The 15,499-nt window shown below is 39.0% G+C and overlaps 1 protein-coding gene across 1 annotated transcript in view; it reads left to right on the top strand.

Moving 5' to 3' along the window:
* Window positions 1-10,827: 10,827 nt before the first annotated feature.
* The window catches only part of syt7b (synaptotagmin VIIb), a 365,243-nt gene continuing 360,571 nt past the window's right edge, over window positions 10,828-15,499 (top strand). The window contains exon 1 of the mRNA XM_078221264.1: window positions 10,828-10,925. Within this exon, the coding sequence (XP_078077390.1) occupies window positions 10,881-10,925 (45 nt within the window). The 5' untranslated portion in view covers window positions 10,828-10,880. The remainder of the gene's footprint in view (window positions 10,926-15,499) is intronic.

The raw sequence follows: 15,499 nt of genomic DNA, 5'->3' as shown, positions 1-15,499 counted from the left end.
GCAAAAAGAGGTTCAAGTTATGATGAAATTACCCCAGTGTGTTTGTAACTACATTTTATTGATGTTGCTTGTGTAGACATTCAATACTAACTTAATGTCATAGAATCATAGAAACCCTACAGTGCAGAAAGAGGCCATTTGGCCCATCGAGTCTGCACTGACCACAATCCCACCCAAGCCCTACCCCCATATCTATCCACTAATCCCTCTAACCTACGCATCTCAGGACACTAAGGGGCAATTTTAGCATGGCCAATCAACCTAACCCGCACATCTTTGGACTGTGGGAGGAAACCGGAGCACCCGGAGAAAACCCACGCAGACACGAGGAGAATGTGCAAACTCCACACAGACAGTGACCCAAGCCGGGAATTGAACCCAGGTCCCTGGAGCTGTGAAGCAGCAGTGCTAACCACTGTGCTACCGTGCCGCCCTCAGGGCTCATGTGGTTGTAAACTGCTTGACCTTCACTATTGTGGTTTATAATGTCTTCTGAAATATTTTATTGTCTTATCAACATCCTTGGTTATTCTCCATAAACTAATCAATACAGGGATGATCCTCCAACATGAGAAAGTTTGAAAGTGGATGTTTTCAAACTTTACTGTATTGGAGGCCTCTATGCCCTCAAAAGCTTCTGAAAGACAGTGCCACATGATGATTGACAGTGATATCGCTGCTGGAAATCCCTTATTAATTCTGGCAACAGAAACATCATGCCAATGATGGAATTGCAGGTGAACTGACGGAAATACATTATTTAAAAGTTACCTTTTCATAGAAAGCTCTTCAGATCCTGAATCATGCACTTAGCCCAGTTTGCAAGCTACCAATTGTTTTATGTGGTAGGGGTTTAGAGAATTGTCTAGTCTCCCAAAAGTATGCTACTTGAGTCCATAGCTTTTTTTAAACCAGAACTATTTATTTACAGCAATTATTTTACATATTTGGATCTTTGTACAAGGCCTCTTCCAGATCTCTCTCAATATTCAGCCATGTGATCTGACATCATGATTATATCAGCATCATGTATCCTTATCTTAACCTATTAAATCGTCCCTCGAGATCTCTTGCACTTATTTGTTTATATACAAATTACAGCATTGATGCTAGTGAAACAAAAAAAAATCAACCTGTTGAAAAACGCTGCTAATTCTCATTGAATTTATCAGTACGTAATCTTGTAACAAGCACTGAATTTCTCATTTGCAAACAATCTTGCAAGGATCACTGCACTCCTTGCTGCTGATGCTTATTTCTGTTGTAAGTTCTATGGAGAGAAATCTGGCATATTTAGCTGTCTTTTCCATTCAATATGTGTAGATGTGTGGTGTGTGCTTTTGGCAGATATCCAAGGTATCCTCTAGAGCTTTGAATTTGGATACTATCTTATTGGACTCAAATTGGGTAAATTACACACCAGACCACTTCCTTTCAAAGGATAATTTACAGCCACATCCTGTTCTCAATCCATTTTATATTTCCCTCGATGTGAGATAATTGTCACACATTTAAAATTGAGTTTGCAACACAATGAATTCAAAGTGCCTTTTTTGTCCAGTTTTCTTCCTCCTTCTAAAAGCAGTGATTCACCTCATTTTGTGGTTTCATAGGTTTCTGAACTCTCAAAACATGTTCAAATAACCATTTTACCTGCATGAAATGGGATGATGAGCATCAGCAATGGTGGGGACCAAATTGTGTAATTGTAGGACATGGATAATGGGTTTGCAGTTGTGTGGAACATAAAAATGTACAGATATTGTAGAAACTATTATGGGTCCAGTACCACTTTAGCTCTTTTCTCAAATATCCAATTCTGTTCTGAATTTACTGACGCGGTCACTTCTAAATTGCAACTCAGGCTGACGGTGTTTCTTCACCCTGGAGGAAGAATCTTCCTGACTCATTTTGTAAACTTCCATTCTAGCCAATTGGTAATTTTAGCAGTTGGCTCAGAGAAGGTCAGCATACTGCACATCACTCCTTATTTTTTACATCTTACAATCTTTTTGTTTGGGTATTGCTCTAGTCAGGCTGCTAATCACAATGTATTAAAATTTCATGCTGATACTCGTATTTGCATGCAAAAGTTCTCTGTGAGATTGAGCAGAAAATATGTAACATTAATTACTCAATTTGAGCTTATCTAATAGCACTTTTGTTTTGGAGTTAGAAGGTTATATCTTAAGTCAAAGATTTTAGCACATAAATGTAGAACTGTAATTGTAAATAAAGACTTGCATTTATAGAGACATTGGGATTTCTCATTACAGCCATGAAGGACTTGAAGATTAGTTACTATTATAGCAAATGAGGCTGCCAAATTTCACACATTAAGGTCCCACACACAGTCGGGAGATGATAACCAGGGTATTGATTTAAAGTGCGGTAGACTGATGGATAAAAGTTGGCCAGATCACTCGGAAACGTCCCTTACATTTGTTCAAAAGTTACTATGGATTTTTTATAAACATGCAATGAAGAAGGCAGATGGGCTTTAACATCTCCTCTGAAAGATGGCATCTCCAAGAGTGTAGCACTCCCTTAAGACTGCAGTGGGGTATCAGTCAAGGTTTTGTGTTCAAGTATCTTGAATGGGACTTGAACCCACAGCCTTTTAAGATTGCTGTCATTTAGCCAAGACTGACAGCTGTACTGAGGGAGTGTTCTTGGTGGTGTCAAAATTCAGACCTTCTGTTGGTTCACGAGAGGTTGAATATCTTTATTGCACTATTTTTCTGATATCCTGGCAAAGACTCCTCAAAGAAATAGATAGGTCATTCACTTCATTGCTGTCCATAGCATATAACTGCAGCAGAATTGCTTTCATAGCAATGATCATTGTATGTCAACTTGCTTTAATGTTATGAAGCATGGAAGAGCTCCTGAGACGTGATGAGGTGCTATGTAAATACAGTGTCTCTTTTCATCAGTTCTCCACAGATATAGAATCTGGCATGGCAATATTATGAGTGTCTACAATTAAGATATGATCATAGTTTAGAAAGAGAGTCAACTATGGCATCCATATTCACTATCAAATAGAAGGTCCATATTGTGGAGATAGTGATAGGATTTAGTTCAAATGTGTTAACCCATGATGAAATGGTATGCTGATACTTACTGTGCATAAAGAGAGATTGCTCAGAACCAATACCTGTAAACTGGTCTCCAGTCAGAGTCACCACCTTCATGACATAAAGGTAGACAAAAGGAGAAATAAAATGAGCCAAAGATAATTAATCGGCCAAATTGATGTTTGAAGCCTGAGGAAATGCATGTACAGAATGCAAATACAGTTTCTTGTTGGCAGTAGAGGGTAATGTCTTTGGGAAGAAGACATATCTACTGAGAATTGCTGGGAGTATTTTAATGTCACATACTTCAGAAGCTAATTATCCAAAAAGCCAGCTCATTACTCAATAACTATGCAACTGCAAGCACACTTGCCACCACCGCTAAGTATCTTGTTGAAATGTCTGAGGAAAAATATTTCTAGTCTAGATTCAAAGTAAAATACTGCAGGTGCTAGAAATCCGAAATAAAAACAGAAAATGCTGGAAAAACTCAGCAGGTCTGGCAGTATCTGGGGAGGGAGAAAAAGAGTAAATGTTTTGAGTCCAATATGATTCTTCAGTACTCCAGAGGGCTTGTATGTCTTTACCCCAGCAGAAATGAACAAACAAGCAAGCCTCTTGGCAGTGATGTCAGGAGAAAGGTCAATAGAAATATATTTTCCTATGTCACATACAATATTTATACTTTGCTCCTATTCTCCAGTTCAAGCTGCTAACTGTTTATATGAACATGCATGCAAAAAAAAGAAAGGCAGGAAAAGATACACGAGTCCATCCAGCCTGTCCTACAAAATGCTGTGCAAATTGCTCTGATTCCAGTCACTCAAATCACTGGAATGAAAGTGATAGAGTTACAGGTGAAAGGTGGTCATTTGCAGGATATCGTGCTGTTACAAATAATTTGCCCTAATTATTGGCAGCTTCTGTAATTAGACAAAATTTACATTCAACATGCATGCATTACTTCATTTATGCATGCATTCATTTATGTAGGAAAGTGAAGTACTGAAAGATTGCAGTCATAGAACCGTCCTTTAACATGACTTGCACCCTCAGGAAAATGGGGAAGCAAACAGGAGAAAAAAAATGACAGATTAAAAGCTGCAAAATTGTCTGCGGCCTTCAACAAAATTATAACAGTTTAAGGTTGTTTTTAAAACTTTGCACATGCAAAATTCAACTGTCCTCTTCTGAACCAAGTTGTAGTTCACGGCAGTTTCAAAGCTGCTGATTGAAAAGTTGAAGGCACACTCATGGAACACCGTCCTTGAAAGTCCTCTGTCGAATGCGAGACAGACACATCACTAATTAGTCCTTGTTGTCCACAATACCTTCATCACCCAAATGAAGGAAATGTCTTTCAGTATGATGGAGATTGAATGAAAGCAGCATGTGTTAGCTGGATCTTGCAGCTGTTCTAATTATTACTCTCTCTAGTTACATAAATTGTTAGTAGTTGTTTCTCAATCCCTCACCTTTGTCCCATAAGCACTATAGTATTGCCAATCCTGGGAGGCAGGTTTTGTGGGGGGGGATGAAAGATCATGCAGAACTTTGACAAACTCTTCTGCCACTCTTTTTACATAAATTGTCATCTTGTCCCTCGATTCGAGGATTGTGTCTAGGTAAGGTCATGAGTTTCTGTTATGGATCTACTTCATGTGACTGAACAGGATGATTTTCAATTCCAGGATCTTTAGGCACATGGGCCATGAGATAACGGTGTCCAGAGTGCAGGATTTGCTTCCCTTTCTTTCCTTCTCTGCTGTCGCTTTGTCTCATCATTAAGGCATTGGGACCTCAGTTTAATGGATAAGTTTGCTATTTTGAATAATGGCAGCAAGCAGTCTTTCAAATATCTTTGATCGTTTTTTTTGTTCTTCCATGGAAGGCTGGCCACTTGTGGGTTGAGAAGAAAAGACCTGACTGGGTGGGAGACCTTCCATCCAGACAGTGGCCAGTCCATCAAAGTTAATAATGGAGGAGCTTTGCAAGAGTGTTTGCGGAGCTGGCTACAAGAAGGACATCTACTTTTGTTTGATGGCCCTCCCGTTAAATCCAGAGGATGCAGTAGAGACATTGCTGATGGATTTCTTTCACCCTCGTGTATGCCGCTGCTGCGCATCGTATGTTTCACTGCAGTAGAGAAGTGTGGCAACAACAACCGTTCGTGTTTTCTAGCACTCTTGTAAATTTGCTGAGGTCCTTGTTGTCAACACTCACTGCTGTGTTTTGTAGCAGGCTGAGTTGGTGCAGCTGATTCACTGTTGGATTACCTTATCAGTGGTCACCTCTGATGGCTGCCAAGGTATGGGAAGTATTCAACATATACCAGAGTCTCTCCTTTAACATATATGGGAGGCGCAGTATTTGGCTGACCAGGCATGGGTTGGAGTTTTGTTTTTGTGACATTCAAGTAGAGGTAGAGTTTCTTGTGTGCAAAATTGAAGAGGTGGGTGGTTTGTAGATGGGGGGGCAAAGTGGGCAGCAGCACTGCAGCCATCCACAAACTGTAGATTATGTATGTCTATGGCAGTCGGTTTAGTTTTTGCATGGAGTGACAGGTTAAAGAGCTTTCCATCTGGGCAGTATTTAAAACTGACACCAGGAGGCAGTTGATAGTTGAAGTGAATAGCCACTGTTGATAGATTGTAAACAGAATAGGGGCGATCACATAGTCTTGCATTGACCCTGGTCTAGATTTTGAAGGCATCTATTTCTGATCTTCCACTGAAGAAGCTCCTCCCTCCAGCCCATTAAGACCTCCTTCATGACCCTCGCCTCGTCTCCCGTCATGGCTGCAACTCAGGCCCCACCTTTTGGCATAGCCTGGAGGTGCCAATTGGGCAATCTGGTGGCCAGTGCTATGCACCATTGGTGTAATAGTTGGGCAGTGCCAGGTGGGCCATCATGCCAGGTATCCACTAGTAGAAACCAAAGTGATTCCTGCAGTTATCGTGCCGAATTCCATGCACTGGGATTTGAGCAGGGATTAACATATTTAAAAGCCAACCGGACTCGTGCCTTTTCTGGGTATGATCCGGTTCATGCCATTAGGAAGGGGCCAGGACACTTGCAAACCATTTGCTGGGTGCGAAACACGTTTTTCGGTCCGTACGCTATCCTCCGGGACTGGTGCAATTTACTAATCGTGCAACAAGGTCAGAGAATCATCCCTTTGATGTTAGGTGCATGTTCATCACTGTTCGAGACCAGGTCAGAAATTCCAATGTATATTATGAAGTTAGCTTAGACCCCAACTTTTACTTTTGGCATTAGGGTGCGCATAAGATGTTTCGCTCCAGGTATGATTCAAGTGATCCACTAGGAACCTTTTATCAAAACAAACCGTATTTAAGAATACCAATTAGAATATAACAACAATAATTAACATAACATTTACTAAAATACTTGAACATTTGAAAGTATAATTCTTAACAACTAAATATTGCTATAATTCCAATTGTAAGCAGCATCCCATAGATATAAATCCCTTCCTCAGAACTAGTTAGCGTCAAAAACCAATATGCTGATGTGGATGCTAGATTTCCAACCTTTTAACACCTTTGGACAGAGATCCAGACAGCCACTTGTCTTCTAACTCTCATACAGCAGAGAAAGATATATCATCAAGCAGTTGAACTTTCGAGAAATAAACATGGCCTCTGGCAGATCCCAGTCTCCAGACTTCAGAGAGAGAAGGGGCCACTTCTCTCTGCAGGTTCCAAGCAGCAACCCTTCGTAATCCAAACTCAAAAGATTAGCTCTATTCTCTCTCCACAGATGCTTTCTGACCTGCTGAGACTTTTCAAATGCCCTCTTCTGAACCAAGTTGTAGTTCAGCATCCTCAGCAATTTGCTTTTATCCCTATTCCAGTAGTTCCTTGTTGGATACTTGTTGCACGATGAAAACCAAAGGATGGTTCATTGAACAAGTTGCTCTGGTCACCCAAGAACTGGAGGAATAACAGTATTGATAATGATTTGGTAATCAGTTGCCTGGTCTGACTGGCCCAGAAGGAACTAGAGATGGAGAGGGAACAGTTGCTAATTGCTAAGGTCAATAAGGCTCTTTTCTTCTATGGTATTCTGATCAAGTAGCAGCATGTCAGCTCAAGAACACTAAAATTTAATTAACTAGATCTGTTATTAATTCATTAACACCATTACAGTCTATTAAAAAATGCAATTGAGAATCATAACACCTCCAGCCAGTCGTTGTTTTTCCAAAGATGTACAAAACCTTGTTCCTTCTTATCTGCAGTTTTAGTGTAACTTTGCTCAGATAATAATTACAGAAATCAAATTTTAATGTGGCATGCTTTTGTGTTACCTCGATCTAGTTTGCCTGACAGTAATTGATTAGATTGAATAGCTAGAGCTATGCTATATTGGCAATCTTCCAGCTGTCTGGAAGTTCCATATCCAAAGATGCTTAAAACTTTTAGTTATTCTGCTTTTTCCTCCTTTACTTTCTGGGATATACACCTTTACAAGACTGATTCCCTTTTGTTTTTGCGTGCCAACAATTTTTTTCCCGCTGCTTCCTTTTCTACAGTTTTCCCAGCAGATGCTCAACTCACTCCTCTTGCCTCCTTTCACAAGATTACTAGATAATTGCAGAGTAAGAGAGTCTTAAGTCAATTTAATTCACTCATCCAGAGAGATCCTGAGGTTCCTCATTGGAGCCCTTCAAATAATTAAAGTCATCCATTATCTTGATTATTTTCTATCTCCTTCCCACTGTTGGTTGGTCTATAAAAATAATTCCTCCTTCCTTTTCCCCAAACCAACTATATTCAAATTTACACTCTTCTGACATCCCAATACAAGTTTGGTAAAAATTTAGGCAGCCAGTCCATTGTTCTTCTCTATTCCATTCCTCCTGACTCTGTCATATATTTAGCTCCAATTCCTGCCTTAGTTTAAGCCTAATGTCTATTTCAATCCCCATAGTCACAAATAAAGAGTTATGACCAACTTCAAGCTTCACACATTTTAATACTTAAACCAAAATTGACATTGACTAAACCTCACTTAATAAGCTACTAATACATTAATCTGCAGAAAAGGTATCCTTTGGTAACTAAACACAAATCAAAAACCCTATGCCATGTTTGTAAATCATGCAGTCTCCATAGAGATGTCATCTTAAGTTTAAAGTCTAACTCCTCCTGGCATTAGCAGGATCGCTTCTCCCTATTTCACCAAGGTGTATATTCCAGTATCCTTTCAAACAAAGTCCTCTTCGCTTAACTCTTAGAGCATAATTGAACGGTCTCCCGGTGGCAAGATTCCCTCTGATGATTCTGCGGTCTCTAACTTTCACAATCCTTGTTTTCTTGAACATGCGTTCTATGCTTACCAGCCCTTTGCTTGTAGATTAACCCAAAAGTGGTCATTTTCTTCTGTTTTGTAGAGCAGCACCTGTGGTGGGTCTACTTCCCTCAAATCTCCCAGTCTGACTGACTCTGAGTCTTATGATTCTGCAGTAGCAAGGCCAATTGCCCCTTTGCATCTAACTGTTAAAGCTCCCATCTGACTTCGAATAAGTTTCAATTTGGGTTTCTGTCTCCATAATGAGCAGGTCACATGGAGTTTATCTCTGGGCAGAATTACTAAGAGGTCACATTCCCCACTTTGTACTACTCCACTTTGAATTAAAGGAGACAGTTAAAAACATAAGCTTATAATATCCAGCAGTCAAAACACTAGCAATGCTTTTGTCGTATCCAGTTACAGCAATCTGCATTTTTAGCATGTCAATTTCATCCAGAATGTATTGAGTATTTACATTTCAAAAAATTTCTACTTGCCTTGTCTTACTCATTTTAATCCTTCTACATAATGGTTGTTCTTTAATACTTTCCTGCATCTCTTATCCCTGTTTTCCTTTTTGCTTTTTTACCTCTTTCCATTCCCAATGACCTATTAGTTTAAGTTCTCCCCCATAGCACTAGTTACTCTTCTAACAAGAATAGGTTCAGGTGAAAACAATTTGTTTTGTACAGTCCACTTCTATCCAAGAACTGGTCTCAACGTCTCAGGGATTGTTGTTACACCATCTCCTCAGGAGTGCTGAAACCATGTTCACAGTCATACAATTGCTTTTGGTCACCTGAGTATTCCTGTACCGACTTGTGCGTACAGCATTGGGAGTAAGCCGGCTATTCCTACCCTTGCTCTTCAATCTATATCCTAATCCGGGTCCTCAATGTATTTTCTATATCATTGCAATTAAAGTCAGTGGGTCAAAATTGCTAATTAGTTAGTGGGCCAGAGAGCATAATTAGACTAAGTGGGGATGACTCTTTCATTGGCGTATGTAGGCTTATTTTGATAATTGGGTAGGTGAGCTGGAGCTTGTGGATCATCATTGTTGTACATTACCATTTTTATTGGTTCTCACCTGGATACTTGCAGCTTAATTCCAAATGTGGGATGAGTTTTTAAGTGACAAACTACTGATCTCCAAGTGATTACTGCAAAGGTAATTGTCATCAAAAAGTTCTGAGACCGTGAACTTCAGAAACTGCCAAGATAACATGATCCAAAACTTAGTTACAGTAAGATGATCAGTAACATGACAATGTAAACTTCTGATGACATTAAGCTGTGCAAAATAATTAAAAATTATTTTATTAAAATTTTTAATTATTAAAAATGCAGAATGTCAGTGTCTCATGCCTCCCCAAAACTGGTGGAAGTATGATTCTGTCTGAAAAACAAGGGTGACGACAGTATAGTGGTGATGTTACTTCAGATTCCACCATCGTAACCGATGGAATTTAAATTCAAGTTAATAAAAACCTGGAATTGAAAGCTAGTCCCAATAATGGTGACCATAAAAATATTGATTGTTGTTAAATTTCATCTGGCTCACCAGTGTCCTTCAGGGAGGGAAATCTGCCATCCTTACTTGGCCTGGGCTACACGTGACTCCACACCCACAGCAGTGTGGTTGACTTTGAAATGTCCACTGTAATGGCATAGCAAGCCACTCAGTTCAAGGGAAATTAGGGATGGGCAATAAAGGTTGACCTTGCCAGCAGTGCTCACATCCCAAGAATAAAGAACAAATTAATAATTTGATAGAATCTGAACAAAACGGGCCCTTCCACTGTTTGGAAATCGTTGATCAGAATATCAACTCCACTTTCTTCCCATTACAGCTTTAAGATGAACTTGAACAGAAATACGCAGATTTCCAGATTTCCAACATTTGTGATTTCTCAGTTTTATATCAATACTGAAATGGGCTACATTTTTAAACTGACAGCAATGAGTTTCAATCCAAATGAACAGTAATACAGTAAGTGGATCTGTGTACTTGACAAGCTACAGCCTGCCTTGCCCTACAATCATTCAGTGTGAAAGATCAAGTGCACAAGGCATTTATCATTGTTAAATGCTGTATAAGCTGGAAAATATTATCAAAAGTGAATACAAATTGAAAGGACAGCAGAAAATAATTAATAGTATAATATATTTTCATTTAAAAATATCATCAAATTAGTAATTGACCTGAGAGCCAAATGTGCAGAATATGAAGATACACATTATATTGCATAATTGATTGTGTCCATGGGGGAAGAAAATACTTAAAGGAAGTCTTGAATTATGTCTGTCAGTCAGCAGTGGTGTGTAATGTATTGCTTTGTGGTACATACCTGTTGTATGGATTTAGGACACGTTTCCTGATTTTGGCACTAATTTATCCATATTCTTTGTTTTCCTGCAGATTCATTTGCCCTGGATGTGGCTCTAGTCTCAGCAGCTGTGGTAATTTGTCTTGTTGCAATGGTCGCCATGTGTGGGATCTGCAAATGGTGTCAGCGCAAACTGGTGAGTTGAACTTGCTGTGATGTTCCAACAACTTCGTGAGTACAAAAACATATTGTACACTGACAACAGTCTCCTCTGTAACCTCACAGTGTACTGCTGGAGAGATGCACCCATCCTTTCCCTCCACACTCGCATCTTAAAAAAGAAACAAGAATCGGCACAGATCAATAAAAATACTTCCCACATTTTTGTTGTAATAACTATTGGCTGGAGTTATGTCTGTACCCCTGATTATTCCCAAATGATGATCATGAAAGACAATGACTGAATAAGGCTGTATAATAATGTTTTTAAAATCCTGACAAGAATCAGATGTGTTTAAGTTATAAGAATCATTTCAATGTGTAAAATATTCATAGGATGAACATGGACCACAAGGCGAAATGAGGCTGATTTCAGTCAAAGTGATTATATTAATACCATTCACCTTGGCATGGTTCATGAATATGTATTTTTTTTTTTAAAAAAGTACTTTACTATGGCTGTTCTTGAATGTAGCTTGCTCTACACTGGGATTTTGACAAATTAGAAGCTGACACTACAATGCAGTGCTGAAGAAAGACTGCATTGTTAAAAGTGGTGACTCTTGAATGAGAAATGATAGCAACTCAGATTATTTGTTTCCTGCCTTTTGCTGGTGTTAGAGAGAAGCAGGATCACCAAGATTTCATGTCCCCAGTCTGGTGTAGGACCACACCCTTGCAGGATTTAATGCCAGTGGATAAGGGACAGGAAAACCAGGTGGAGCTTCTGGTTTGTCAGTAGACAGTTCTGGAATGTGTAGCTATTATGCAGAGCCCCTGTTTTCAGTCTACAATACACCTTGCGGTCAATATGCGAAACCTCTGTTTGGTAGGGTTTCAATTTATGTTTACTGGACACCTGTACTGGGAGCACTACACACGGATAATGGAATTAAGTTGGGGGACTGGGATTGTCTCCTTTCACTTTATTCAAACAACTGTTTGTGTCATCACCAACGAGACGAAACTCTTTCTTACCAGAATTATACAAAAGATGTTTGACAGTATGGAGCCATGGACAGAGATCTTGTTTTCTGCTCCTCCTTCCCTGGGAGGAGAGTGGGAGGGGGTCATAAACAAGGAGATCAAGAGATCATTTACTGGAGGGAGATAGATGAAGACTCTAGAGGCGGTGGGTGGAGGGTGTGAGGTATGGCACCTCACAGATGATGCATTTCCAGGTTGCGGCGTCTGGTGTATGAAGAGATTGAGGGGAATGTGAGAGAGGTGCAACAGCAAAGTCTCTCAGCATAGTCTGTATTATAGGTCGACTTGAGTGGGTTCGTGATCTGTAGTCCTTTTGGGATGTGTAGTCCTTTCGGGACCTGGAAACCAAGATAGAGTCCCTATTCAAAATCCTACTAACTGCCCTGGCTTGAGATAATTCACACCTCTTTAACCTGTGATTATCCCTCTCTCCACTCGCATTGTTTGTATCTGTGTAGACTTGATTACCTGTAAAGACTCACATTCCAACCATTATCTTGCAATTGAGTCTCTACCTATATATGCCGTGTCTGCCAACCCAACTCTCCACTCACCTAATGAAGGAGCAGCACTCTGAAAGCTCACGATGCCAAATAAACCTGTTGGACTTTAACCTGGTGTTGTGAGACTTCTTACTTACTGAGAACATTAGCGTATAAGATAGATTTTGTAACTTGTGTTATCCTTACAAATCTGATAATATCTGTGAAGGTATAGTTGTAGAGAAGGAATGGGGTATTATAGTTAATTTTTTCTTGATTAATATATATTTTATTCTTTTATGAAAAGTTAATTGACAATCCTGTGACCCTATTCATCCACGTCTCTGAACAAAAATGAAAGTTACAATGTATTGAGCTAGGGTCCACTCCGGAACTTGATTGTCCAGCAGTAACATCAACTGGGATCATAATATCTCTTGTTTGACAATGTCATTGAATAATATTATTTATAGCCCCATTTGACCAATCTATTATAGCAGTCTGTGCTACTTTGGTTTCTTTCTTTCTTGTACTTGATTATGCAATTTTGCAATTACATTCTAATCTCTTCAGCAGACTTCAGAGAGGTGATCAATTAACCTTAGTATTTCATGATTCCTGTTTTACTGCAAACTACACCCAATGTCATGAAGACCTACTTGTCATGGCTAGTATTTAGTAGTGTGTTTATGAGTATTCGCTTGGTATTTAGTTCATCTGATCTGTAGCAACTAAATTATTCTTGTCTATGACATATCCTCTTACTCAGAGTAGCTGCTGGACATTTACCAGATGCTGATTTGATAAGTAATAATTAGCTAGTTTGTGATATTGATGGGTAAGGTACCCGAAAGGCCTTGTCAAATGCATCTAAATCTGAGGGCTTTATTATCTACGTAGCATAAATACTGTTAGGTTTATTGTATGCTTTCTGTTAAATGTAGAAGACCAAAAAAAAGTCAAAGTTTGGCTATGAATTAGATATTTAAGTTAATTGTTGCAGTTCAATTATTTTGTAATGTGGCAAGTTACACTGATTTATTTGAAATTTTGGTTGAATTTGTTTTTTCTGATTTTTTTCTTCTCCTGATGCCCCTATTTTCCTCTACTAACAGCAGTATTATGAAGCTGAAACTGTTCAAAACATAGGCTTCTCATAGCTTGGCTTTGGTGGAAGTGTGGAAACCTCCGTGCCAGCTACTTTTTAAAAATAATCCTCTTGTATGTAATGATTGTGAATTTAAAATCAAGGCACTGCTTGACCAAGAGCCAATGTTGGCCAGCGAGTACAAGGTGATGGATGAACGGTCATTCTAGGTATGAGTTAGGGCACAGGACAGCATAGTTTTGGATAAGCTCAAGTTTATGGAGGGAAGAATGTGAGAGGCCAAACAGGAACGTATTTAAATAGTTACATCCAGAGGTACCAAGAGCAGGGAAGAAGGTTCAGCAGCGGGTGAGTTGAGGCAAGAACAGAATTGTGCAATGTTACGGAAGTGGAAATAGATGGTCTTAGACATGGAACAGGTTCATGATCAGAGGTTCATCTTGGGGCTAAATGTGACAACAAGATTGTAAACAGTTTGGTTCATATGAAGTAAAACAATTGATATATGTATTAACTCAGTAATATGAGTATTCCACTTCTTGGAGAGAAATGGAGACTCCAATGAATACCCACCACCTAAATTCAAGTAATATTCAAGATATAATTTACGGGGATTATTACTTCTTCATTACTATGGATTTACCCAATAATCTACATGCATACATTGTCACCCATGCACTCAAAAATAATTGATAAGGCCATGTGAGAAATTTGCTGTTGGAGACATAGTGATTTTAATCTGAGATGAACAAAGAAACAGGGCTACGCATATATCTTTAGGCAGTAGTGAAGCCATAATGTTCTATCAAATCAGTTGGCTTAAGCTAGCTCATGTCTATCAGTGCCACATTATCATTCCCATCTCCATCACTGAGGCCGCAAAAAGGATCATTGCTGCAATTTTAGTTTCAGTAATCCATTTATCCTCACATTACTGAACAATCTGTTCTGTAACAGAGAGCGCAGAAACAAATTCTGCCCGTAGGTTAGATTTCAGTTCCATTTCAGAACATCCTTTGCCTTTTACTGTGATTGCCGTATTGACCACTTTTTTTTCATGGAGGATTTGGGTGAATGGTATGAAGTCCTGAAAGTCAAATATAATTTTAATGTAAATAGTCCCATAAATCTGCATATATTTCAATAGTAACTGATAATGAATTTCACTTGTAGCCCCTTTATTCACTCATTTGGAACAGAATTCCAAACTCCCAGACCTAAATAGGAATCATAAGTGGAATATAAAGTACAAGTACAAAGTTGAAATTGGCTGGTGTATTTCCTTACATTGCAATGGTGATTGCAATTTGAAACGTTCTTCATTGACCATGAAGTACTTTGGAATTTCCCAAAGATGTGAAAGGCACCACAGAAAGGAAAGTTTATTCTTTCTTTTGTGGGCTAGATGTCAAAGCTCACAGACCACAAATAGCTCAGAGGCTTAGTACGAACACCTGACTGTTAGGTGCTTATCTTGATTCAGCATGACTAAGTTTTTGTCTGTACTAGTAGTTCTCATGTAATTTGTGGTAGAGCTGGTTGGATTTATTCTAATATTTCTGTTGCCATAACACTTCAGAATTTATGTATGAATAGTGATGTAGCTGAAATATTCCGAGTCATTATCTTGGGTTGGAATAATTTGAAACAAACATGTCTATCGTGGATGGGCTCGATGAAAGATGAAAGGCCAAGAGAAATGCGAAAGCTACAAGTCAAATCTTGTCATTCTGACACTCAATTGGACAGTATTTAATTCTTTTGTAACATGGCAAATAGAGATAATACACTGATTTATTTGGAATTTTGGCTGAATTGTTACAGCACAGAAGGAGGCCATTCTACTTGTTATGTCTGCACCCGCTCTCTGAGCAATTTACCTGCTGATGTTACCTTGCCTTTTCCCCGTAACCCTGCACCTACTTTCATTTTGAATAATAACCCAATTCCCTCTTGAATACTTCAATCAAACGT

The sequence above is a fragment of the Mustelus asterias genome, chromosome 9, assembly GCF_964213995.1.
Source record: "Mustelus asterias chromosome 9, sMusAst1.hap1.1, whole genome shotgun sequence".
Classification (NCBI taxonomy): domain Eukaryota; kingdom Metazoa; phylum Chordata; class Chondrichthyes; order Carcharhiniformes; family Triakidae; genus Mustelus; species Mustelus asterias.
The sequence above is the reverse complement of the archived record's forward strand: the minus strand, read 5'-3'. Positions and strand labels throughout refer to the sequence as shown.